Source organism: Pan troglodytes, chromosome 20, assembly GCF_028858775.2.
Source record: "Pan troglodytes isolate AG18354 chromosome 20, NHGRI_mPanTro3-v2.0_pri, whole genome shotgun sequence".
NCBI classification, from domain to species: Eukaryota; Metazoa; Chordata; class Mammalia; order Primates; family Hominidae; genus Pan; species Pan troglodytes.
Genome location: NC_072418.2, coordinates 43,005,336 through 43,031,897, shown reverse-complemented (window position 1 = coordinate 43,031,897; position 26,562 = coordinate 43,005,336). Strand labels below are relative to the sequence as shown.

At 47.0% G+C, this 26,562-nt stretch overlaps 1 protein-coding gene and 1 long non-coding RNA gene across 3 annotated transcripts in view; one reads left to right on the top strand and one right to left on the bottom strand.

Moving 5' to 3' along the window:
• FCGBP (Fc gamma binding protein) overlaps window positions 1–26,562 on the top strand; it is a 122,836-nt gene that overhangs the window by 26,291 nt on the left and 69,983 nt on the right. The window contains exons 4-8 of one of the 2 annotated variants that reach the window (XM_063801672.1): window positions 7,622–7,776; window positions 8,134–8,190; window positions 14,434–15,681; window positions 18,007–18,356; window positions 24,211–24,781. In XM_063801672.1, the coding sequence (XP_063657742.1) occupies window positions 7,622–7,776; window positions 8,134–8,190; window positions 14,434–15,681; window positions 18,007–18,356; window positions 24,211–24,781 (2,381 nt within the window). Of the gene's footprint in view, window positions 1–7,621; window positions 7,777–8,133; window positions 8,191–14,433; window positions 15,682–18,006; window positions 18,357–24,210; window positions 24,782–26,562 lie in introns of those variants that run through there. The other variant, XM_054674083.1, reaches the window with a different exon arrangement.
• LOC129138135 (uncharacterized) lies at window positions 9,919–18,013 on the bottom strand. The gene is made up of 3 exons (XR_008541148.2): window positions 17,927–18,013; window positions 17,141–17,231; window positions 9,919–10,041 (listed from the first exon to the last, which is right to left on the bottom strand). It is a non-coding gene; the product is annotated as an uncharacterized LOC129138135 (long non-coding RNA).

Sequence of the window (26,562 nt, the reverse complement as noted above, 5' to 3'; positions counted from 1 at the left end):
CAAGTAAATGGTCTTGCCAGGCTTCCAGCCTGTTTCAGAGACCACTAGCCCAGAGCCGTATCAGCCCCTTCAGCAAGCCATAAGAAATTTCTACTCCTCCTGGAAATAGATGTAGAGACTATGTCCATGCTTAGCAGGAAGTAGTTCCAGAAGAGACCTTTGCTCCTTAAGAATAAGGAGAATGAAATCTCTTGGCTGGGAATGAGACAGCTGGCTGGCTTCCTATTTTGAGGTGGTTTAGTGAAAAAGAACAAAAGCCCCTTACTCAAGCTGTAGCTTATCTGCAGCAGGATAATTAAGGAATCAGAGAGACCGTGGGGTTGAGGAAGAATTATTTAATTATTCAGGTGCACCGACCCAGTCAGATTAACATCCAAAGGACTGAGCCCTGAACAAAGAGTCAAGCTACCTTTTAAGCATTTCGTGGGGCTGGGGGAGATCTGTGCAGGGGGAAGCATATCACAGAAGTGAGAAACAAAGACAGTCATTCAATTGAGACATGCATTATATCATTTTTTTTCAAGGAACAGCATGTTTTACGACTTGAGATTATCTGTCTAGTGATCTTACAGCTGCACAGCTAGAGAAACAGAGTCTTCACAATGCCTGGGAAAGGGAGAGATAAGGCTCACTAGCCATAGAAAAACAGGCAGTTAATTTTAAAGGACTCCAGCTCTTTCTCTTCCTCAGGGGGAATTGGGTTTTCTTACATACAACTAAGTTTTGCTTACACATTCTTTATTTCTTTTAATTCCTGTTCTATACCTAATCTCCAGCCAGTCAGCATCAGAGGCCCAAGAAGCTATTAACCACAAGTTCCTGCTTTAGGGGCTTAGGGACTTCCCCAGGAAGCCACAGGAACAGCTTAAGTTTCAACTTACAGTGATAATTTCCTTATTTCAATGCTAAAAATCATGCTCAGAGGTAGAGATTTAAAATGCCAATATTACATGCAATGTATGAAAAACCATGTTGAACCATCGTGCAGGCGCCAAGAAATCCCTTGTTAACACATGATGACAGGCACATCATGGCATCTGGACCCCTACAAAACAGATCGACTTGCTCCCTGTGGGGAGCAGCCTACCCTTTTCCTTTCATGGTGCTGACCTCCCTTCTGCACAAACTGAAACAAACTTTTTTTTTTTTCTCTTTAATACTGTGTCTGGTAATCTCACTTGATTTCTATCTTAGGAGACTACAACAAGCCAGGATGATGCTAACATCTCTGTCAAGATGACATAGATTTATTTTTCCTGGCTCCTCTCTGCTAAAAACCCTGGAATAACATAACAGACATTCTTAAGAGGACTCTGAAAGATAAAAAGAAGGAAAACTGACAAGGGGCCTTAGAACTCGAGAAACATCTCAGTGGCCCAGCATCTCTCAATTTCTCACCCAACGACAGGAGGTGGTCTAGATCCAGCATCTCCCCAGCCCCCTATCCAGCAGCAGAAAGCACCCAGGTAGGTGCTTTCCCCACCCTAGTGGATGGCAGAGATGAAGGAAGAGCCCCGCTGGCACCACACAGCCCAGGGAAGTACTCTCCACCCTTTTGTGCCAGTGTCTCCTACTCCTAACCTAGCAGCACCAAGCAGGCCCCAAGAAAATGCTTTTAACCTCCATCGGTGGTACTAACAGGAATTGGGTATGAGCTCAACCAGCACCAGGCAAATGAAATAGACCAGAATAATAATGCAAGGGCTCTGAAAACTAAATTGTCATTGGAATCATAGCACACAAAAGTAGGCCAGGACCTGCATGCTAACCTAAAAACAGTGACTGCTAAAATGGAAGAGTTAAATAGGATCCAGGGTCTCCTCTCATAATACCAGAAATGTCCAGGATATAATTTAAAAATCATACATAATATGAACAACCAGAAAAATCACAACTTGAATGAGAAAAGCCAATCAACAATCTAACACTGAGATGAAAGATTTTAGAATTATCTGACAAAGATCTAAAGTAGCCATCATAAAAATGTTTCACCAAGCAAGTAGAAATTCCTTGCAAAGATGGGAAAGAAAAGAAAATCTCACCAAAGAAATGGAAAGTATGTTCTTAAAGAATCAAATGAAAATGATAAAACTGAAAAATACAATAACTAAAATAAAAACTCACTGGAAAGGCTCAAGAGCAGAGCAACTATGACAAAGGAAATAAGAAGTGAACTTGAAGATAGAACAATAAAAATTACCCAATCCAAAAAACAGAGAGACAATCAACTTTAAAAAAGAGAAACAGAAAATGACTAACAAGGGCTCAGAGAACCTGCAGGACAATTATAAAATAGCTAACATTTGTATTATCAGATTAACAGAAGGAGAAAAGAAAGTGGGGCTGAAAAATATTTGAAGAATAATGACCAAACCTTCCCAAATTTGGCAAAAGACATAAACCTACAGATGCAAGAAGCTAAACAGAATAAATCTGATGGATTCCATGCCAAAACACAGTATAACTAACTTATGAAAACAAAGGCAAACAATGAAACTATCTTGGAAGCAGCTAGAGAGGAATTATAAATTGTCTATAGGGAACACTGATCAAATGACAAAAAATTTCTTATCAAAAACCATGGAGAAGAAAACCTGGAGCAATACTCTTCAAGTGCTGAAAGAAAATAACTATCTGCTGAGAATCTTTTTTTTTTTTTTTTGAGACAGTCTCGCTCTGTCCTCCAGGCTGGAATGCAGTGGTGTGCTTTTGGCTCACTGCAACCTCCACCTCCCAGTGATTCTCCTGCCTCAGCCTCCCAAGTAGCTGGGACTACAGGCGCCCGCCACCATGCCCGGCTAATTTTTGTACTTTTATTAGAGACAGGGTTTCACCATGTTGGCCAGGCTGGTCTGGAACTCCTGACCTTGTGATCTGCCCGCCTCAGCACCCCAAAGTGCTGGGATTACAGGCGTTAGCCACTGTGCCCAGCCGAGAATCTTATATCCAGCAAAACTATCTATGGGGTATGAAGAAGAAATAAAAAGCTTTTAGATGAAGGAAGACTACAAGACTTTGCCATCAGCAGAATTATTTTTAGAGAATGATTGAAGGAAGTTCTCCAAACTCCAAATGATTACAGGAAAAGGCTCAGAACTTTAGAAAGGAAGGAAGAATAGCAGAATGGACAAAAATAGTGATAACTATAGCAGATTACCCTTCTCATGAGTTTTTAAAAATCGTAGTTGGTTGAAGAAAAAATTATAGTATTATCTGATGTCTATAGGAAGAGACAATACTTAAAATAGTTATATGTATATACACACACACGCATATGTATAAGTGGGAGGGTAAAAGGATCTATATGGATGTAAAGTTTCAACACTTCAATCAAAGTGGTAAAATATTCATAAGTTGGATTATAATCAGTTACATATGTATATTGTACTAGAGCAAGTGCTAAGAAAATTCTACAAATTATGTATTCGAAAATAATATGAATCAAAATGGAATGCTAAAAAATGCTCATGTAACTCACAGGAATGCAAGAAAAAATAAGAATGAGAAATGGAACAAATGGAAAATGAATATTAAAATGTTAAACTTAAGTCCAAACATATCAATAACTACTTTAAATGTAAATAGTCTATCTCCTTACATGAAATAAAAGGCCAGAGATTGGTAGAGTGGATTTAAAAAATGATCCAACTAGATACTGTCTCCAAAAAACTTTACTCCAAATATAACAACATAGGTAGGTTGAAAATAAAAGAATAGAAATATATATTAATTTTATTAATTTATGTTATTATAAATATAAATTTTAGGCTGGGCGCAGTGGCTCACCCCTGTAATCCCAGCACTTTGGGAGGCCAAGGCAGATAGATCACTTGAGGTCAAGAGTTCAAGACCAGCCTGGTCAACATGGTGAAACCCCGTATCTACCAAAAATACAAAAATTAGCCAGGCGTGGTCACAGGTGCCTGTAATCCCAGCTACTTGGGAGGCTGAAGCAGGAGAATTGCGTGAACCTGGGAGGCAGAGGCTGCAGTGAGCCGAGATCATGCCCTTGCACTCCAGCTTGGGCAACAGAGCGAGACTCTGTCTAAAAAATAAATATATATATATATATAATTTTAAATATAAATTTTTAAAAGGAAGGAAGTACTATATTAATACGAAAATACTTTCCTTCAGAGCGAAAAACATTGCTAAAAACAAAGGATCATTCTGCCAAGACATTGCAATCCTAAGGTATATGTACCAAACAACAGAGATTCAAGTACATGAAGCAAAAACTGATAGAGCTGAAAGGTGAAATAGACAAGTCCACAAATATAGTTGGAGAATTAAAAACATCAATCTCACCAAATTGATAGAACTACCAGGATAAAATATGTGAGAATATCAAAGAACTGAATAACAGCATCAATCAACAGGATCTAATTGATATTTATAGAATGCTCAATTCAACAATAGACAAATCCACAAATACATTTGGGAAATTCAAAGCCTTGCTCTTGTTAGCAACAACAACAACAACAAAGAAGTAGTTCTTTCGTTTCATTGATTTTCTCATGTTCAGTTTTATTAATTTCTGCTCTTCATTATTTCCTTTCTTCTGCATTGTGTTTGTTTTGGTCTTTTACTACTTTATTGTGTAAGAAGAGCTTAGAATATTGGTTTAAGAACTTTCCTCTTTCCTAATGTAAATATTTAATGCCATAAATTTCCCTTTAGCTATATCCCACATATTTCGAAATATCTTCTTTTCATTTTCATTTAATTCTATGTATTTTTGATACTTCCTCTTTGGCCCATGGATTATTTAGAAGTGAGTTGCTCAATATCCTTGTGAGTGGAGATTTTCCTGTTTTTCTGTTATTCATTTCAAGCTGATTCCGTTACGGTCAGAGAACATCTCCTATAGAATTTCAATTATTATAGGCAGAGAGGAAGTGTGAATGTCAAATGTTAGAGGGAAGGAACTAGAGGCAAGTGGCAAATAATGGGTCATTGGAGAGTTTAACAAAATGTTCAGTGCTTATGGAAGTTGGATTGTGGGATCCAGAGCGTAAAGGAATTAAGTTAGGAATTGCCCGCAAGCCTGAATTTAGCTGGAGAGAGTAAATTCTCTTCCACTGTGCTCTGGTCTATAAAGCCAAGACTAGTCAGAGGGGCCCAGGGGTCTGGGATGGTATAGCCAGTGCCCATGCTGCAAGGAGACAGAAGCAGATAAGCAGGAAGAGGCCGAAAGGCTCAGGTACACAAATACCCTTGTTTGGGCTCAGATCAAGGCTGCCAGTGGAGGGATGGATGCGATTTCTCTGACCATAAGGAAGTGTCCCCAGAGTTTATTTCCCGGGTCACCAAAGGGTTTCCTGAGAATTGATATAATACAGGGTAAAGCACAGGGGTGTACACACACACATACACACACACACACACACCACTTGGGCCTTAAAAGGAGTGAGAAAGAAGACCCAAGGGGATTGGCACATACAGAGTATTAATTTGTGAGATCTCCCACCACAACCACCCCATTTCTGGGGACTCTGGCTGTGGAGAGCGATGATGAATTTTGAAGGCAGGAAGCTTCTTTCTGTGATCAACCAGGGGAAACCCCAAGGCTTAGAGAGAATTGAGGGCCAGAAACACCCATGAAACTCACCCTGATTCTTTCCCTTCACCTCCCATTTGTCTCTGAGTGCCTCTAATTACAAGAGGCGTATGGCACACAGAGGATTTTATTTTCTTTTTTCTTTTTCTCCCCAGGCCAGAGTGCAGTGGCGTGATCACGGCTCGCTGCAGCCTCAGACTCCTAGGATCAAGCAATCCTCCCACCTTAGCCTCCTGAATGGTGGAGACTACAGGTGCATGCCACCACACTCGGTTTATTTTTATATTTTTTGTAGAGAAAGGGTCTCACTATGTTGCCCAGGCTGGTCTTGACCTTGTGGCCTCAAGTGATCCTCCTGCCTCAGCCTCCCAACTAGCTGGGACTACAAGCGTGCACCACCGTGCCTGGCTAATTTTTGTATTTTTTTGTAGATACAGGGTCTCACTATGTTCGTCTTGAACCAGGCTGGTCTCAAACTCGTGGCCTTAAGCAATCCTCCTGCCTCAGCCTCCCAAAATGCTGGAATTATAAGCTGAGCCACTGCGCCTGGCCTCAGACAGAGAATTTTCACATCTTGGTTTGCAATTGCTGTTTCCTCCTAGGAATCCCGACGTCTCCTCCTCCGAGTCCTTCTCTGTCTCAGGGACCCAGCAGCCCCTTCCACCAACTTTTAGACCCCTCAGGGACCCAGGCATCCTTTTCCCAAAGCTTCCACTTCCTGTGGGTCCCCTGCCCCTGCTTGTTTCTTGTTATCTCTGGCTTTTAGCCAGTCTCCTATTTACTCACCTCATTCTCCTGGTTGACTTTATGTCCCAGTCAACTCTTAGCCTTTATCTTTCCCTCCAGGAACATTTCTTGGGTGGGCATGGGGATTGGTTGGAGCTCCAGGGAGAGAGAAGCCCCCCACCCGCTCTGGCCTCCCAGAGGCCCAGGCTGCTGTGATAAGAGAGGAGGAGCCCCAGGGGCAGCAGCTGCTAGGGTGTTGGTCCAAGAGAGCACCCAGGCTTTGCAGCTGCTGGTCCCAGGGGAGACTCCCCCAGCAAACAATGAGCTCCTGAGTCAGGGAGAAGGCAGGCAGGGCATGGGTCAGGCCAGCCCCTCAGAGGAGCTGACTCCAGCTGAGAAAGCCCAACTTTCAGCTCATTCTTCTGCTCCTTGTGTGCAACCTAGACCTCCACCTCCCATCTCAGGCAAATTCTGGGGTGATGGAGAGGCACAGAGTCCCCTAAACCTGTTCAGCTAGCCCCTGCTAAGAGCAAACCCTCCCTACACACAAAAAAACTCCAAAACCAACAGGTCCTGGCTCTTCCTCAGTCCCCACAGGCTGGGGAGTCCCTGGCCACCTATATCCTGTTTCCAGCACCACTGAGGAGCAGGTGTCTGGGATCAGAAGTAGAATCCGGGTGTCTGTGTGGAACCAGGAAACAGAGGCCATTGTCCCTTCTTCACACACCGCCTCAGTCCCAGTGCCCACCTGCATCCTGGCCTGCGCCCACACCAGAGGAGGCTGCCCCCCAGCTCTACAGTCCTTGAGAATTTTTTTACATCTCTGGGACGTAAAGATGCCCAGAGAGGCTGGTTTTGGTGTTCCCATTTTGCAGATGAGAAACCGCAGACGCCCCGCTGGGCTGCGGTGGAGGTGTTGTGTCCCACTCCACAGCCTCAGACTCCTGCCCATCCCAGACACCTGCCCCTAGTGGTGTCTGGAAGCAGGATGTGGGTGGCTAGGGACTCCCCAGCCTGTGGGGACTGAGAAGGAACCAGGACCCGGATATGGGTCCCTCATTGTTGTTCCTGGCAGGAGCCAAAGGAAGGAATCTAGCCACTAAACCAGCAAATATGACCACATGCCACCTCCCACCCTCACTGCCCACACCCCCACCCCACCCCACCTCCACCCAGGGACCCAGGTGCTCATCTGCCTGCTCCCCAGCTGTCTCCCTCAGGGACCCCACCCTTCCAGGACCAAACTCTCCAGAAGGCTTACAGGGAATGGCCACCAGCTGTCCTCACTCCCTTCTTGGAACCCAGGCATCCAGAATCACCGTCCCTCCTTCTCAGGCCTTCACAGTTTCCCGTTTCATCTGGCCGTGAGGATGGCAGCCTCCTTCAGGAAGTTGGCATCATCTGCCTGGCACGTGGCCCAGGGTGTGGCCCAGAAACTCCACTATATAGCCCTGCCACAGGGCTGGCCCTGCAGCTCCAGGGACCTGCAGGTGAGAAGGGCTGGGGTCCCCTTTGGAAGTGGGACAGCAGGTCCCCTACTCTTGCCCCTGGCTGTAGGCCTCCTCATCCTACCCTAGACCCACAAGACAGCCAACTCTCCACCCCATCCCTGGCTTCTGCCCTCCCCACCCCACCTCCAGACCTGCTGGACAGCCAGCCTCCCCTATACACACACACTGGTCCTTGGATCCATACCCCCTGGCCCAATCTGCCCGACTTCTTTCCCCACCTCAGCCTTCATGGTCCCAGGTGGCCCTTGTCATGAGAGTGGGCCCTTCTGCCCAGGACAGTCTCCAGCAGAGGTGGTGGATCAGCCTTCTATGATCCTTTCTCTTTTCCTACTGCAGCCATGGGTGCCCTATGGAGCTGGTGGATACTCTGGGCTGGAGCAACCCTCCTGTGGGGTAAGTCAGACCAAGACCCTCTCCATGTCCTTGTTCCAATCTGGGGAACTCTGCGTGGGTCCACGCCTTCCATGTGTGCCTCCTCCACATGTCACCCCAGGCTAGCTGAGACAGGAGAGAGGCCCTTAGGCTCTGCGGGGGGATGTGGTAGAATTCACCGATTCTCACCCTTTTCTGGATGGGAGCACAGGTAAAAACCTTAGTCCCCAAACTCAAGTGTGCAAGAACTTTCTTGGTTTTCTGCAACTCAACTAAGGTTTTGACTCTGAGCCTCATTCTGCTAAGTTGATGGAAAATTTCACGAAAGTCATTCTTGGAGGGTGTTGTCCCCACTTCTCCCAGGGATGTGTCCAAAACTAAAATTTTGGATAAAGCCAAAGTACTGGGGGGAGGATGGGATATGAGGGCCCTCTCGTCACCAGTCAGCATCCATCTAGGTTACTTTTGAAATGTCCATTGTTCCTGATCCCCTGGCCCCCTGGGATATCCTTCAAAGCCCCCTTTATATGGAAGGTGGTCATTCCATAGCCCCCACACTCTCTTCAAGATTCCTTAGATCTCTCTCTCTCTCCTCAGCCCCAGGGACGCTCTTCCTAGTTGGGGGTGGTCAGAAGCCCCCACTGCCATCTATTTCTAAGAGACAATTCATCCACCCTTCCGTAATCCCCTTCTTCTCTTTATCCCCTTTTCACAAACCCCCAAGTCCCATTATTATTATTATTATTATTATTATTATTTGAGATGGAGTTTCACTCTTGTTGCCTAGACTGGAGTGCAATGGTGTGATCTCAGCTAATTGCAACCTCCACCTCCTGGGTTCAAGCGATTCTCCTGCCTCAGCCTCCCTAGTAGCTGGGATTACAGGCGCCCCATGCCACCATGTCCGGCTAATTTTGCATTTTTAGTAGAGATGGAATTTCACCACGTTGGTCAGTCTGCTCATGAACTCCTAACCTCAAGTGATCCACCCGCATTGGCCTCCCAAAGTGCTGGGATTACAGGCAAGAGCCACCGCGCCTGGCCCCCACAAGTCCTATTAAGACAAAAACCAGCTGGGTACAGTTAGTTGGTCACGTCTGTAATCCCAGCACTTCGGGAGGCTGATGCAGGAGGATCACTTGAGCCCAGGAGTTCAAGACCAGCTTGGGCAACAAAGTGAGACCCTGCCTCTAGAAAAAAATTAAAAAATGAGCCAGGCACACAGTGCGTGCCTGTGGTCCCAGCTATACCAGAAGCTGAGACAGGAGGATCCCTTGAGCCCAGGAGGTTGAGGCTGCAGTGTGTTGTGTTTAAGCCACTGCACTCCAGTTTGTAAAAAGATGGAAATCATACACTGGCAGCAGAGTACATCCATCTTGAGCCCCAAAGTGCTTAAAACAATTGTGGGTTGGAGATTTCACATGAAAATTCAGATAGCCACATTTTCTTTAAAAACAGAAAGAACAGCCAGGCATGGTGGCTTACGCCTGTAATCCCAGCACTTTGGGAGACCGAGGCAGGTGGATCACCTGAGGTCAGGAATTTGAGACCAGCCTGGCCAACAGGGTGAAACCTCGTCTCTACTAAAAATACAGAAATTAGCTGGGCGTGGAAACCGGGAGGCAGAGGTTGCAGTGACCCAGGATCGCGCCACTGCACTCCAGCCTGGGTGACAGAGTGAGACTCCATCTCAAAAGAAAAAAAAAAAAAGAAAAAATACAAAAGTTAACTGTGCGTGGTGGCACACACCTGTATAGTCCCAGTACTCGGGAGGCTGAGGCGGTAGAATCACTCGAACCTGAGAGGCAGAGGTTATGGTGAGCCGAGATCGTGCCACTGCACTCCAGCCTGGGTGACAGAGCGAGACTCCATCTCAGAAGAAAAAAAAAAAGAAAAACAGGAAGGTCTTACAATTTTAAAAAGCTCACATTCTTTCATTATAACAGGTGAAAGCTAGTACCAACAATCCACTTTATTTTTTTTTACTAGTTTATATATTTTTAAAATTTTTAATTTTTATGGGTTTGCATTTATGGGGTACCTGTGATATTTTGATACAGGCATACAGTGTGTAATGATAAAATCAGGGTAACTAGGGCATCCCTCACTTCAAGCATTTGTCATTTCTTTGTGTTAGGAACATTCCAATTCCACTCTGTTATTTAAAAATATACCATAAATTATTGTCAACAGTAGTCATCCTGTTCTGCTACCAAATACTAGATTTTATCTATTTTATCTAACTGTTTAACTGTATTTTTGTACCCATTAACCATATCTACTTATCCCCCAGTCCCCGCTACCCTTTCCAGCCTGTGGTAATCATCGTAACCATCATTTTACTCTCTATTTCTATGAGTTCATCAGTTAAAAATTTTAAACTCCCATCTATGAGTGAGAACATGTGAAATTTGTCTTTCTATACTGGCTTATTTCACTTAACATCATGTCCTCCAGTTCCATCCATGTTGTTGCAAATGACAGGATCTCATTCCTTTTTTTTTTTTTTTTTTTGAGACCGAGTCTCACTCTGTTGCCCAGGCTGGAGTACAGTGGCGCGATCTTGGCTCACTGCAACCTCCGCCTCCCAGGTTCAAGTGATTCTCGTGCCTCAGCCTCCTGAGTAGCTGGGATTACAGGTACATGCCACCATTCCTGGCTAATTTTTGTATTTTTGGTAGAGATGGGGTTTCACCATGTTGGCCAGGCTGGTCTCGAACTCCTGACCTCAAGTGATCCACCTGCCTTGGCCTCCCAAAGTGCTGGGATTATAGGTGTGAGCCACTGTGCCGGGTGATCTCATTCTTTTTTATGGTGGATAATTCTCCATTGTTTGTATGTACCAAATTTCCTTTATCCACTCATCTGTTGATGGGCACTTAGGTTGATTCCATATCTTGGCTATTAGGAATAGTGCTGCAATAAACATGGGAGAGCAGATGTCTCTTACATATACTGACTTCCTGACTTGGAAGGAAAGGAATTGCTGGATCATACAGTAGTTCTAGTTTTAGTTTTCTGAGAAACCTTCATATTATTATTGATAGTGATTGTACTGATTTACAGTCCCACCAACAGTGTAAGAGGGTTGGCTTTTCTCCGCATGCTCACCAGCATTCATTACTGCCTTTCTTTAGGATAAAAGCCATTTTAACTCGAGTGAGATGATATCTCACTGTGGTTTTGTGTTTCTCTGATGATTAGTGATGTTGAGCATTTTTTGATATACCTGCTGGCCATGTGTATGTCTTCTTTGAGAAATGTCTATTCAGATCTTTTGCCCATTTTAAAATCAGATTAATCTGGGCGTGGTGGCTCACTCCTCTAATCCCAGCACTTTGGGAGGCCGAGGCAGGCGGATCACTTGAGGTCAGGAGTTCGAGACCAACCTGGCCAGCATGAGGAAACCCTGTCTCTACTAAAAGTACAAAAATTAGCCGAGCATGATGGCGCATGCCTGTAATCCCAGCTACTTGGAAGGCTGAGGCAAGAGAATCACTTGAACTCAGGAGGCGGAGGTTGCAGTTAGCTGAGATCGTGCCACTGCAGTCCAGCCTGGGGTGACAGAGCAAGACCCCATCTCAAACACACAAACACACACACACACACACACACACACACACACACACAAATCAGATTATTTGATTTTTTTCCTATTGAGTTGTTTGAGCTCCTTTTATATTCTGGTTATTAATCCCTTGTCAGTACCATCTAGAAATGCTACTGATTTTTGTATGTTGATTTTGTATCCTGCAAATTTAGTGAATTTGTTTATCAGTTCTAATAGCTTTTTGATGGTGTCTTTAGGTTTTTTTAAAATATCAGATTATATCATCTGCAAACAAGGATAATTTGACTTCTTTTTTTTTTTTCCAGTTTGGATGCCTTTATTTCTTTCTCTTGTCTAATTGCTTTAGCTAAGATGGGTTGTATATATTTTCTCTTATTCTGTCAGTTGTGTCTTCACTTTGTGGATTGTTTCCTTTGCTGAGCAGAAGCTTTTTAGGTTGATGTAATCCCATTTGTCCATTTTTCTTTGGCTGCCTGTGCTTTTGATGTATTACTTAATAAATTTTTGCCCAGACTAATGAACTGGAGAGTTTCCCAAATGTCTTCTTGTAGTAGTTTCATAGTCTGAGGTCTTAGATTTAAGTCTTTAATCCATTCTGATTTGGTTTTTGTATGTGGTGAGAGATAGGGGTCTAGTTTCACTCTTCTGCATATGGATATCCAGTTTTCCCAGTACCATTTATCTTCAATAAATGCAATGTATGTTCTTGGGATCTTTGTCAAAAATGAATTCACTGTAGGTGGGTGGATTTGTTTCTGGGTTCTATGTTCTGTTCCACTGGTCCATGTGTTTGTTTTTATGCCAGTACCACACTGTTTTGGTTATTATAGTTTTGTAGTATAATGTGAAGTCAGGTAATGTGATTCCTCCAGTTTTGTTCTTTATGCTCAGGATGGCGTTAGCTATTCTGGGTATTTTGTGTTTCCACATAAATTTTGGGATTAGTCTTCTATTTCTGTGAAGAATGTCACTGGTATTTTTATAGAGATTGCATTGAATCGGTAGATTGCTTTGGTTAGTATGGACATTTTAACAATATTGTGTCTTCCAATCCATGAACATGGAATATCTTTCCGTTTTTTTTGGTGTGTGTCCTCCTCCATTTCTTTCATTACTGTTTTATAGTTTTCATTGTAGAGATCTTTCATTTCTTTCATTTATTCCTAGATGTTTTATTTTATTTGTGGCTATTGTAAATGGGATTACTTTCCTTTTTTTTTTTTTTCAGATTGTTTGCTGTTAGCATATAGAAATGCTACTGATTTTTGTATGTTGATTTTGTATCCTGCAAGTTTAGTGAATTTGTTTATCAGTTCTAATAGCTTCTTGATGAAGTCTTTAGGTTTTCTGTTTTTTTTGTTTTTTGGTTTTTTTTTTTTTTTGAGATGGAGTTTTGCTCTTGTTGCCCAGGCTGGAGTGCAATGGTGCCATCTCAGCTCACTACCATCTCTGCCTCCCAGGTTCAAGCGATTCTCCTGCCTCAACCTCCCGAGTAGCTGGGATTACAGGTGTCTGCCACCATGCCAGGCTAATTATTTTTTTGTATTTTTAATAGAGACAGGTTTCACCATGTTGGCCAGGATGGTCTCAATCTCTTGACCTCTTCATCTGTGCAGCTCAGCCTCCCAAAGTGGTGGGATTACAGGCTTGAGCCACTGCACCCAGCCAAAGTTGTTTTTTTTTTGAGACAGAGTCTTGCTCTGTCATCCAGGCTGGAGTGCGGTGGCATGATCTTGGCTCACTGCAACCTCCACCTCCTGGGTTCAAGAGATTCTCTTGCCCCAGCCTCCCGAGTAGCTGGGACTACAGGCATGTGCAACTATACCCAGCTAATGTTTGCTTTTTTTTTCAGTAGAGATTGGGTTTTGCCATGTTGGCCAGGCTGGTCTTGAACTCCTGACCTCAGGTGATCCACCCACCTCGGCCTCCTAAAGTGCTGGGATTATAGGCATGAGCTACCAAGCCCAGCTGTCTTCAGGTTTTTCTAAATATAAGATTATATCATCTGCAAACAAAGATAATTTGAATGCTCTTTTTCCAGTTTGGATGCCCTTTATTTTTTCCTATTGTCTAAGTGGTTTAGCTAGGACTAACAATAATATGTTGAAGAATAGTGGTGAAAGTGGACATCCTTGCTGTGTTCCAGATCTTAGAGCAAAGGCTTTCAGTTTTTCCCCATTCAGTATGATACCAGCTGTGGGTCTGTTGTACATGGATTTCATCATGTTGGGGTGTGTTCCTTCCGTGTCTACTTTCTTGAGAGTTTTTATCACGAAAGGATGTTAAATTTTATCAAATGCTTTTCTGGCATCAATTGAAGTGATCACATAGTTTTTGTCCTTTATTCTGTTGATAAGATGTATCACACTGATGGATTTGCATAAGCAACAACCCACTTTAGATGGTATAGGAGTGCTTCAGTTCCACAGTTGCCCCTCCGGGACTGTTTCACACATTTATATTTCTTGCCTGGCCCCATCAGCATTGGAGTTTGAGGGCCCTGTCTAAGGCGTTTAGATTTTTGAAAAACAAAAGCCAGGAAGGCTTGTAGACGAAAGCTGCATGAATCAGAAGAAAGGAAAGAGAAGGGTGGTGGGGGAAAGCCCAAGTTAATACCTCAACATGTTTCTGGGTGCAGAGCAAAAGTGGGGAGGATTGGATAAGTGGACCCACAACTGTATTTTCTCAACCAGGATTGACCCAGGAGGCTTCAGTGGACCTCAAGAACACTGGCAGAGAGGAATTCCTCACAGCCTTCCTGCAGAACTATCAGCTGGCCTACAGCAAGGCCTACCCCCGCCTCCTTATCTCCAGTCTGTCAGAGAGCCCCGCTTCAGTCTCCATCCTCAGCCAGGCAGACAACACCTCAAAGAAGGTCACAGTGAGGCCCGGGGAGTCGGTCATGGTCAACATCAGTGCCAAGGCTGAGATGATAGGCAGCAAGATCTTCCAGCATGCGGTGGTGATCCATTCTGACTATGCCATCTCTGTGCAGGCACTAAATGCCAAGCCCGACACAGCGGAGCTGACACTGCTGCGGCCCATCCAGGCCCTAGGCACCGAGTACTTTGTGCTCACACCCCCCGGCACCTCAGCCAGGAATGTCAAGGAGTTTGCCGTGGTGGCCGGTGCCGCAGGTGCCTCGGTCAGTGTCACGCTGAAGGGGTCAGTGACATTCAACGGCAAGTTCTATCCAGCAGGCGATGTCCTAAGAGTGACTCTACAGCCCTACAATGTGGCCCAGCTACAGAGCTCAATGGATCTCTCGGGGTCAAAGGTCACAGCTAGTAGCCCCGTGGCTGTCCTCTCTGGCCACAGCTGTGCGCAGAAACATACGACCTGCAACCATGTGGTCGAGCAGCTGCTACCCACATCTGCCTGGGGCACCCACTATGTAGTACCCACGCTGGCCTCCCAATCTCGCTATGATTTGGCCTTCGTTGTGGCCAGCCAGGCCACAAAGCTGACCTACAACCATGGGGGTATCACTGGCTCCCGTGGGCTCCAGGCAGGTGATGTGGTAGAGTTTGAGGTCCGGCCATCCTGGCCACTCTACCTGTCTGCAAATGTGGGCATCCAGGTCCTGCTGTTTGGCACAGGTGCCATAAGGAATGAAGTGACTTATGACCCCTACCTGGTCCTGATCCCAGATGTGGCGGCCTACTGCCCAGCCTATGTGGTCAAGAGTGTACCAGGCTGTGAGGGCGTGGCCCTGGTAGTGGCACAGACGAAGGCTATCAGCGGGCTGACCATAGATGGGCATGCAGTGGGGGCCAAGCTCACCTGGGAGGCTGTGCCAGGCAGTGAGTTCTCGTATGCTGAAGTGGAGCTTGGCACAGCTGACATGATCCACACGGCCGAGGCCACCACCAACTTCGGACTGCTCACCTTCGGGCTGGCCAAGGCTATAGGCTATGCAACAGCAGCTGATTGCGGCCGGAGTAAGTAATGGAAATGTCCTCTGGTCCTGTCCACCTGGTGACCGCTTTTCCACCCACCTACTCCTCTGTGGCTTTCGGGATCCTGATTGTCCTCCCCTCACTTCTCTTCTCTGCGACATCCTTCCTCAAGTCTTCTCAGCCCCTCCCATCCTCCCAGAAACAATATTCTAAATATTTAGCAACCAGGGAGAGCTGGGGCACTACCAGTCAGAAGAGACAGCAGCCAAAGCACTGTGACAGGGTCCTGAAGCCCCCATCATGCTGGCATCAGCCCCTGTCTGTTGGTTTGTTCTGGAAAGGGCCCTAGGGGAGAGCCAGGGTGCTGAGAAGGAGGGATCTTTGGGGTTGTGGGGGACAGTCAGGTCAGCAGCTTCTCACCAACCAGTTTGGAAATATTTTGATATTTTAGCAACTGACATAGCCACACCAGTTGCTAAGCCACTCTCCACACCTCATGTAGGAATGTTGATACCCAAACTTAGGAGGTCTAAATGTATGGTAATAAGATGACTACGCGTTGGGGAGGGGAGTATCTTGCAATCTTTCTAGGTGTTTCACGTGTTTTTGACACAGTTAATGTATATGACCTGGCAGTTTGTGTGACCTCAGGCTCAGCCCATGAGACGCTGTCAGTGTAGTGCAGGGTCCCAGGGTTCAAATCCCAGCTCTGCTGTGTGATCTTGGACAAGTGACTTCATCTCTCTGGGCTTCAGTTTCCACATCTGTAAAATGGGGATAACTGCTTCTCCCTCAAAACTTTTTTTGTTTTAGAGACAGGGTGTCACTCTGTCACTCGGGCTGGAGTGCGGTGGTGTGATCACAGCTCACCGTAGCCTCGAACTCTTGGACTAAAGCAATCCTCCCTCAGCCTCCCAAGTAGCTGAGACTATAGGCATGCACCACCACACCCAGCTAATTTTTAATTTGTATTTTGTAGAGATAGGGTCTTGCCATGTTGCCCAGGCTGGTCTCAAATTCCTGGGCTCAAGCGATCCTCCTGCCTCAGCCTCTCAAAGGGCTGGAATTACAGGCCTGAGCCACCACACCCAGCTGCAAAAACTTTTGAGGACTGGGAGGCAGATGAAGGAAAGCTGTTTCTTCCCATGTAGTCCCTGCCATGCTAAGACTCTGGCATTCCTGGACCTGGCAAAAATGCCCCTCCCCTCCCCTCCAAGGCATGGAAGCCACCCAACTTCAAGGAGCCACTTTGGGCTTGAGAAATAGAATGAGGGAGCGGTGGGTGATTAATTATAATGGGTAACACTCCACTTAACACATAGGTTCAGTTCTAAAGCTTTCTCGAGTTTTAGCTTATTTAATCCTAACACCCCCCACCAAGATCCCTACGAAGGAGGTATTATTATCACCCCCATGTTACAAATGAGGAAACTGAGGCAGAGGGAGTTTAAAACCACTTGCCCAGTGTCTCAGAGCCAGTTGGTTGAGCCAGGATTCCTACCTAGGCGGCCTGACTCCATAGTCCTTTTCATCCTGCTGAAGGCTGTCTTCCATTTTCTGTCCTTAAAAAAATCCCTTAGCTCTTTTTGACCCTGGAGGGAAGGTAGGGAAGCGGGGAAAAGGGGGAGAGAAAAACACAAATTAACATTTTAATGACCGTTTCTGCCTTTTCTTATTTACTGCCTTCCCTTTTTCTAGGCTGCCCTGTGTTAAACTGGAGAATCAGAAAACATGGGGCTCTCAGAGAGACCTGAGCAACTCTCTCCCTGTGGGGTGCCAGACCTTGGTTTCCCCACCTTTAAAATGGGCAAAAATGGGCAGTTGTGAGCGAATTGCTCAAGCTTCCCTGGCAAGGTGGGCTCCAGGATGCCTCCCTCTGAGGCCTGAGGCGGTTTCTTCCTTCTTCCTTCTTCTTCCCTCCTCCTCCTCCTCTTCCTCCTCCTCCCCCTTCCCTCTTCTTCTTCTTCTTCTTCCTCTTCTTCTTCTTCTTTCTTTCTTCTTCTTTCTTCTTTCTTCTTCTTCTTCCTTTTCTTTCTTCTTTCTTTCTTTGTGAGACAGAGTCTCACTTTGTCACCCAGGCTGGAGTGCAGTGGTGCCATCTCAGCTCACTGCAACCTTCGCCTCCTGGGGTCAAGAGACTCTCCTGCCTCAGCCTCCCAAGTAGCTGGGATTACAGGCATGTGCCACCATGCTCTGCTAATTTTTGTGTTTTTAATGGAGATGGGGTTTCACTATGTTGGGCAGGCTGGTCTCGAACTCCTGACCTCAAGTGATCCGCCCCCCTCACCTTGGCCTCCCAATGTGCTGGGATTACAACCCCGCGGACACTTCTGATTCTCTCTTTTCACCGTTCCCTTCCCTCCCCAGCTGTACTGTCCCCAGTGGAGCCCTCCTGCGAAGGCGTGCAGTGCGCAGCCGGGCAGCGCTGCCAGGTGGTAGGCGGGAAGGCCGGGTGTGTGGCGGAGTCCACCGCTGTCTGCCGCGCCCAGGGCGACCCCCATTACACCACCTTCGACGGCCGTCGCTACGACATGATGGGCACCTGTTCGTACACAATGGCGGAGCTGTGCAGCGAGGACGACACCCTGCCCGCCTTCAGCGTGGAGGCCAAGAACGAGCACCGGGGCAGCCGCCGCGTCTCCTACGTGGGCCTCGTCACTGTGCGCGCCTACAGCCACTCTGTGTCGCTGACCCGCGGTGAAGTTGGCTTCGTCCTGGTGAGTACCTGGAGGCTTCGGGGGGTTAACATCCATGAGCTGCGGGTCCGAAGGCGGAGGCAAAGCCCAATGGCCGACCTCAAACCAGGGTGCAGGGAAGTGGGCCATGGAGTTGGAGGGTGGGGAGGCGGATTTGAAAATCAGTAGCAGGACCTTAGAACCCTGCCCTCCAGCCATCCCACGTCTAGAAATTTAAAGGATATTCAGAGACAGAGACTTGGGGGGGAAACATGCCAACATGGTTTATAATAGCATAAAACAAAAACAAACAAACAAAAAATTATCCAGCAATGGGGGATTTACGTTGACCAAATAACTAAATTTAATGAGCACCTGCTATGCACCAGATATGTTTCTTAGCACTTTTCTCATCTTAACGAATTTAATGCTCACAAACTCAGTGCAGGAGGCATTATTATTATGAACATGTTCAGATTGGGAAACTGAGGTTGAGATAGGCTAGTGACTTCCCCAGGGCTCAGAGCTAGTAAGAGGTGGAGCTAAGGGCACAGGCATGCTGGCTCTGGAGTCCTTGTTCTTAATCCCTCAGCTGTCCTGACTCTGGTAAATGCATTTCTATTCAGTTCATATGAATAACAGCAGCCTAGAGCAATTACTTCCTTTTTTCTCGCCATGTTATTATGAAAATATTAAAATGTCCAAAGTTGAAATTCTTATACAGTGAATGCTCATATGCCAATCGCCTAGAGTTTTCTTTCTTTCTTTTTTTTTTTTTTTTTGAGATAGAGTCTTGCTGTGTCACCCAGGATGGAGTGCAGCGGCAGGATCAGGTTCAAGCGATTCTCCTGCCTCAGCCTCCCGAGTAGCTGGGATGACAGGCATGTGCCACCATGCCCAGCTAATTTTTGTATTTTTGTAGAGAGGGGTTTCACCATGTTGGCCAGGCTGGTCTGGAACTCCTGGCCTCAACTGATCGGCCTGCCTCAGCCTCCCAAAGTGCTGAGATTACAGGTGCCAATCATCTAGATTCTAAACACTGTACTCTTCTTGATTGATCACACACTGATCTATCGGTTCATCCCTCTGTCCATTCCACAATCTCTCTTATTTTTTATGCACTTCAAAGTTCCAGACATGAGTACATATCACCCAAAAGACTTCACCATGTCATTAACTAGAATATAATATTTTCACACTTCTTTTGGAGGTGAAATTTATATATAACAAAAATCACAAATCTTAACTGTATAGTTCACCTTTGGCAAATGTGTAACCAAATTGCCCATTAAGATACAGAATATTTTTATCACCTGGGAAAATTCCCTCATGTGCCTTACCAAACAGTCCCCAACCTACTCCTGGAGATGATCACAGTTCTGATTTTTTTTTTCCAGCATAGATTAGTTTTGCCTGTTCAATAACTTCAGGGCCAGGCGCAGTGGCTCATGCCTATAATCCCAGCACTTTGGGAGGCCTAGGTGGGTGGATCACTTGAGGTCAGGAGTTAGAGACCAGCCTGGTCAACATGGTGAAACCCCATCGTTAGTAAGAGTACAAAAATTAGCTGGGCGTGGTGGCGCATGCCTGTAATTCCAGCTACACGGGAGGCTGAGGCAGGAGAATCGCTTGAACCTAGGAGGCAGAGGTTGTAGTGAGCCAAGATTGCACCACTGCACTCCAGCCTGGGTGACAGGGTAAGACTCTGTCTCAAAAAAAAATATATATATATATATATAGAGAGAGAGAGAGAGAGAGAGAGTATATATTTTTATATATATATACATATATGCACACACATATATACATGTATATGTGTATATATATGTTGTGTTCTCTACTTTGCTTTTTGCATTTAGCAATACATTCTGAAACAGTTTCTCTATCAACAGTTTCTCTATCAGCCTCTATTTTTTTTAACATCTGCACAATTCTTTATATGGATATGAACACCATGGTTCATTCAACCAGTCCCCTGTGGATGGACACATTGTTCACTATTACAAACAATACTGCAATGAATATTTTTTTGATTTTTTTTTTTTTGAGACAAGGTCTTGCCCTGTTGCCCAGGCTGAAGTGCAGTGGTGTGATTATAGCTCACTTCAACCTCAAACTCCTGGGCTCAAGCAATCCTCCAGCCTTGGCCTTCCAAGTAGCTGGGACTACAGTCTCATGCCACTATACTGGGCTAAGTATTTTTATTTTTAGTAGAGATAAGGTCTCGCTATGTTGCCCAGGCTAGTCTCGAACTCCTGGTCTCAAGTGATCCTCCCACCTTGGCCTCCCAAAGTTCTGGGATTAGAGGCGTAAGCCCCTGTATCTGACCTGAAATAAATATTCTTGTACCTCCCTGATTTTGTGAGTGTGCAGGTAGATCTCTGCGATTAATAATCAGTTGGTGAAAGTAGGTGTTCTTCAGCCCTGGAGGGGTTGAGCACAAGTTCAGGCGGACTTCAGATCCCTTGAAATTATATACAGAATTTTATACCTCTCTCTGAAAACTACTTTTTATTTTTTTTGAGACGGAGTCTCGCTCTGTTGCCCAGGCTGGAGTGCAGTGACGTGATCTCGGCTCACTGCAACCTCCGCCTCCTGGGTTCAAACGATTCTCCTGCCTCAGCCTCCCGAGTAGCTGGGACTACAGGCACATGCCACCACGCCCGGCTAATTTTTTGTATTTTTAGTAGAGCTGGGGTTTCATTGTGTTAGCCAGGATGGTCTTGATCTCCTGACCTTGTGATCCGCCCAACTCGGCTTCCCAAAGTGTTGGGATTACAGGCATGAGCCACCGCACCCGGCCTTTCATTTTTTTTTTTGTCAGATCCTCACAGAGGTCAGTGACTTGACAAAGGTGCAGAGCTACTGTCAGAATCATAGTAGGATACTCACAAGACATTGTTAGGAGAGGAGTTAATGAAATAGTGACTTCAGCATGGTCTTTTTTTTTAAGTGTAAATATATCTAAAGGTAGGAAAAAACTCAACAGGATCTATACATTTGTATGTGTCTGCCTACAGGGTGATTTTCTTTTCTCATTTTTGCTCCTGTGCATTTTCAGTTTTCTGTAATGAACGAATATTATTTGTGTCATTTAAAAATGGAGATTGGCTGGGCATGGTAGCTTACGCCTGTGATCCCAGTACTTTGGGAGGCTGAAGCTGGAAGATTACTTGAGCCCAGAAATTTGAGACCAGCCTGGGCAACATAGGGAGACCCTATCTCTACCAAAAAAAAAAAAAAAAAAAAAAAGTAGCTGGGTGTGGTGGCGCCTGCCTATGGTCCCAGCTACTTGGGAGGCTGAGGCAGGAAGATGGCTTGAGCCCAGGAGGTCGAGGCTGCAGTGAGCTATGATGCTGCCACTACACTCCAGGCTGGGTGACAGAGCAAAACTGTCTCAAAAAAATACATACATAAAAAAATAGAAAAATTAAAATGGAGATCACTGGACTTAGGGGAGAGACAGATTGGAGCAGCCATCCTGGACTGAGAGCTCTGAGCATGGGGCCGTGGCCTGTCTCCATCACTGCAGTGTCTAAAGCACCAGCTGGCACAGAGCGGGCCACACAGTGGGACTCACAGAAGCTTTGCTGGGAGCCGGAATGAGTGAATGCTCTGTCTTCCTTCTGGGCCGTTGCTCATGCTGTCCTCTCTCCTGTTGCTCCTTTTATCATATTCCATCCTCTTGGCTAAGACTTCTCCACTTCAATTCTCAGCTCTGGCACAGCTCAGAGAATGTGTAAGGAAAGAGTAAGAAAGAGATGCCCAGGCTGGGTGCGGTGGCTCACGCCTATAATCCCAGCACTTTGGGAGGCCGAGGTGGGAGGATTGCTTGAGCCATGAGCTCCAGACCAGCCTGGACAACATAGTGAGACCCCCATCTCTAATTAAAAAAATTTTTTTATTAATTAAAAAAAAAAAGAGGCTGGGTACGGTGGCTCATGCCTGTAATCCCAGCACTTTGGGAGGCTGAGCAGGGGTGGGCAGATCACTTGAGGTCAGGAGTTCAAGACCAGTCTGGCCAACATGGTGAAACCCTATCTCTACTAAAAATACAAAAATTAGCTGGACGTGGTGGCAGGCACCTGTAATCCCAGGTGGGAGAATCACTTGAACCTGGGAGACAGAGGTTGCAGTGAACCGAGATCGTGCCAATGCAGCCCAGCCTTGGTGACAGAGCAAGATTCCATCTCAAAAAAAAAGATGCCCCAGGGCACAGAGAGACATAGTTCTTATCTCCTGGTTCTTAGTCAGACTTCAGGCTTCTCCAGAGCCTGGGAGGCTTATAAACAACACAATCTCGTCTCTGTGTTCTGGAGGCTGGAAGTCCAAGATGAGGTCACCAGCACTGCCAGGTTGAAGTCCAAGATGAGGTCACCAGCACTGCCAGGTTCAGGTGAGGGTGCTCTTCCAGGTTGCAGATGGCCTACTTCTCCTTGTATCCTCACACGGTGGAAAGCGGACCTGAGAGCTCTCTGAGGCCTCTGTCATAAGGGCACTAATCCCATTCATGAGGGTGCCACCCTCATGACCTAATCACCTCCCAAAGGCCTCCCCCCACTCTTAATACCATCATGTTGGGTGTTAAGATTTCAACATGTGGGCTTTGCAGAAGACACAGATATTGAGCCTATAACACCAAGCCAGATGGACTGGCCAGGATCTCTGTCCACTCAGGACATTTGAATGGGAATATCCTACTCCCTCCCAGTTGTCTTGGCTGTCTCTCTCTTACTGGTCCTTTAAGGCTCAGCACAACTATTCTTTCCTCTGGGAAGCCTCCCCTGACCAGCAAGGTTAGATCTGGCCATTTTTCTAGGTTTTCACAGCCTCCTATCTCCCCACTATCCCAGCTCTGAACCCTCAGCCTGTACCTCCCCTATCCCATCCTTGACCCCTCTGCCTGGGCCTTTCTGATCCTGGCCTTGACTTTTCTGCCTGTGCTTCTCCCATCTCTGCCCTGACCCCTCTGAGCTCTCACTGTCTGGTGATGTGTCTGTTTCTCCCAATGGACTGGGAGCCCCATGAGGGTAGGGCTTGGGGCTGTCTCCGCCACCTTCGTATTCCCAGGATCTCCCAGCTCAAGGCCAGGCACAGAGTGAGTGCCCAGTGAATGTTTATTAAATGCAGCAGTGACTTAATTCACTTAGTGAGTGCCTGGGATTCTATCAGGCCCTGTTCTATGCATTGGGGATAAAGCAGTGATCAAAGCAGACCCAAATCCTTGTCTTTGTGGAGCTGCCATTCTGATGGAGTAAGACAGATGATAAACATGGTCAATTTGTGAATTATATTTCAGAAGGCCAGATGCTATAGAAAAAAAAAGGAAAGCAGGGAAGGAGGCTATGGAGTAGGGAGAGGCTGCCTTTTTTTTTTTTTTTAGACAGAGTCTCACTCTGTTTGGCACGATCTTGGCTCACTGCAGCCTCCACCTCCTGGGTTAAAGCAATTCTCCTGCCCCAGCCAACTGACTAACTGGGATTACAGGTGTGCCCCACCATACCCAGCTAATTTTTTTATTTTTAGTAGAGACAGGGTTTCACCATGTTGACCAGGCTGGTCTCAAACTCCTGACATCAAGTGATCCACCCACCTCACCCTTCCAAAGTGCTGGGATTACAGGCGTGAGCCACTGCGCCCGGCCCAAGGCTGCCATTTAAAAAGGGGTGTAGGCTGGGCAAGACCTCATCTCTATAAAACAAAACAGGACAAACAAACCATAAAATAAAATCATAAAATAGGGCAGTCAGGGAAGGCTTGAGTCAGTGACGTTTGAGCACATATTCTTTTTCTATATTCTCCTATTTAAAACTTTTAATTAAAAAGTAGACTCTAATGAGGGCTGGAGGCCAGATGGCACAGGGGCCTGACCACCTCCTCTTCACCCACTCTGCAGGTTGACAACCAGCGCTCGCACCTGCCAGTCTCCCTGAGTGAGGGTCGCCTGCGTGTGTACCAGAGCGGACCACGGGCCGTGGTGGAGCTGGTCTTTGGGCTGGTGGTCACTTATGACTGGGACTGCCAGCTGGCACTCAGCCTGCCTGCACACTTCCAAGACCAGGTGTGCGGGCTGTGTGGCAACTATAATGGTGACCCAGCAGACGACTTCCTCACGCCTGACGGGGCTCTGGCTCCTGACGCTGTGGAGTTCGCAAGTAGCTGGAAGCTGGATGATGGGGACTACCTGTGTGAGGATGGCTGCCAGAACAACTGTCCCGCCTGCACCCCAGGCCAGGCCCAACACTATGAGGGCGACCGACTCTGTGGCATGCTGACCAAGCTCGATGGCCCCTTCGCTGTCTGCCATGACACCCTGGACCCCAGGCCCTTCCTGGAGCAGTGTGTATATGACCTGTGTGTGGTCGGTGGGGAGCGGCTCAGCCTGTGCCGTGGCCTCAGCGCCTATGCCCAGGCCTGTCTGGAGCTTGGCATCTCGGTTGGGGACTGGAGATCACCAGCCAACTGCCGTGAGTGATGCCCTGGGTGGGGGCTGGGAGCATACAGTGAGGGGCAGGAGATCCCTAGCATCTGCTCAATATCTGAGAAGTTATTATGGTTCAGCCTGGTGCTGGGCAATGCCAGGGGCCTAGTGATGGCCAAGACAGCCAGCTCTGTCCACAATGAGCCTAAGGTTGGAGAGACGTTTCACTAGACATTGACAGTCTGGAGGGGTCCAGGCAGGATGGGGAGGCCCACTCGGATGGGTTGGGGCCAGGATGGGAGAGAGACAGGCAGATGAGTCAGGGCTGGGACTGGGGGGGACACAGGCAGAGGGGTTGGGGCCAGGATGGAGGAAGTCAGTGGGGCTATGGGAAACCAGAGGAGGTTCCCGGCCCAGCCTGGGGAGCAGGGGTGGTCAGGGAGGGTTTTCTAGAGAAAGGGATGTCCAATTTGAAACCCATAAGAGGGGCTGGAAGTTGCCAAGAGAAAGAGGAGGAAGTGAGTTGCAGGCCCAGAGAACAGCATGCTCAAAGGCTTGGCAGGACGGGAATTCTTGTCTGCAGAATCCCAACACAGAGACGTGACATCTCTTCCTTTGCCTATAGCCCTCCCATGACTCCCATTGCCCTCTAGATAAAGTCCAGGCTCTTTAGCCAGGTGTCTGTCTGCTTAATCATTCACTCATTCATTCCACAAGCATTCCTTGAACCCCTGCCTGCCCCCTGTGCATGCTAATGATATTGAAGACACAGTGAAGACCAGCATAAATCTATTCCTGCCCTTGTGAGTGAGGCTCCTAGAGACATGTCCCAGAGGCAGAAAGGACAGGTGGGAGGGAGGAAGAGGCATCCAGGCCCAGGCCCAGAGGGAGGGGGAGTAAGTACGGGGCAGACATAGAGGCCACTAGGTGTTTGTCTTGGCCAGTGCTGTGTCCCCACTGCCCAGTAAGCACCCCCCCAACCCCATGCCTGGCGCAAAATAGGAATCAGAGAGTTCATTTATTCTCCCATTCATTTCTGCAGTATTTCCTGAGCACCTGCTGTGCACCAGGCCCTGTCCTTGGTGCTGGGGACTCAGCAGTGATTGAGACAGATCAGGTCCCCACTCCCGCAGAACTTATCTCTTAGCGGCAGGGGAGGGACACAGACAGTGAGCAGATGAACTAGGAAGTATCTTCAGAGAGGCAAAGAAACAAGTTCATTCAATGACAGTGACTGTGAGGCTCGTGAAGAGGGTGATCAGGGAAGGCCTTTCTGGGCAGGTAACATTGGAGCTGAGACCAGGGTCAGGCAATGGAGTCAGCTAAGTACTAACTAACAGTGATGTCCACAGAATGTTTCCCCATAGATCAACTCATTTAATCCCCACAACAACCCTGTGAGGTCTCGACTACATTATCCCATCTTACTGATGGGGAAACTGAGGCACGGGGAGATTGGAGTCAGTGGCCGAGAAGGAGAGATCTGGGATCTGAACCCAGGCCACCTGGGCCCCAGTGGGCTTTCTGGGGAAAGGGAAGGCAGAGGGAACAGCCAATGCAAAGGCCCTGAGGTGGGAGCATGAGGACCCGGGAGGAGGAGGCAGCTGGGGCAGGGGCAGAGTGAGCCCGAGGGAGAGGGAGAAGAGGTGAGGGCTGAGAGGTGAGAGGAACAGATGGCACAGGGCCTCCTGAGGCATGGGGAGGACTCTGGCGTTTACCCTGAGTGAGAGGAAGCCACAGTAGTGCTCTGAGACGGGGAGGGACCTGATCTGACCCAGATGTTCCCAGATTCCTCGGGCTGGTGTTAGGAACAGGCTGTGGGGGCAG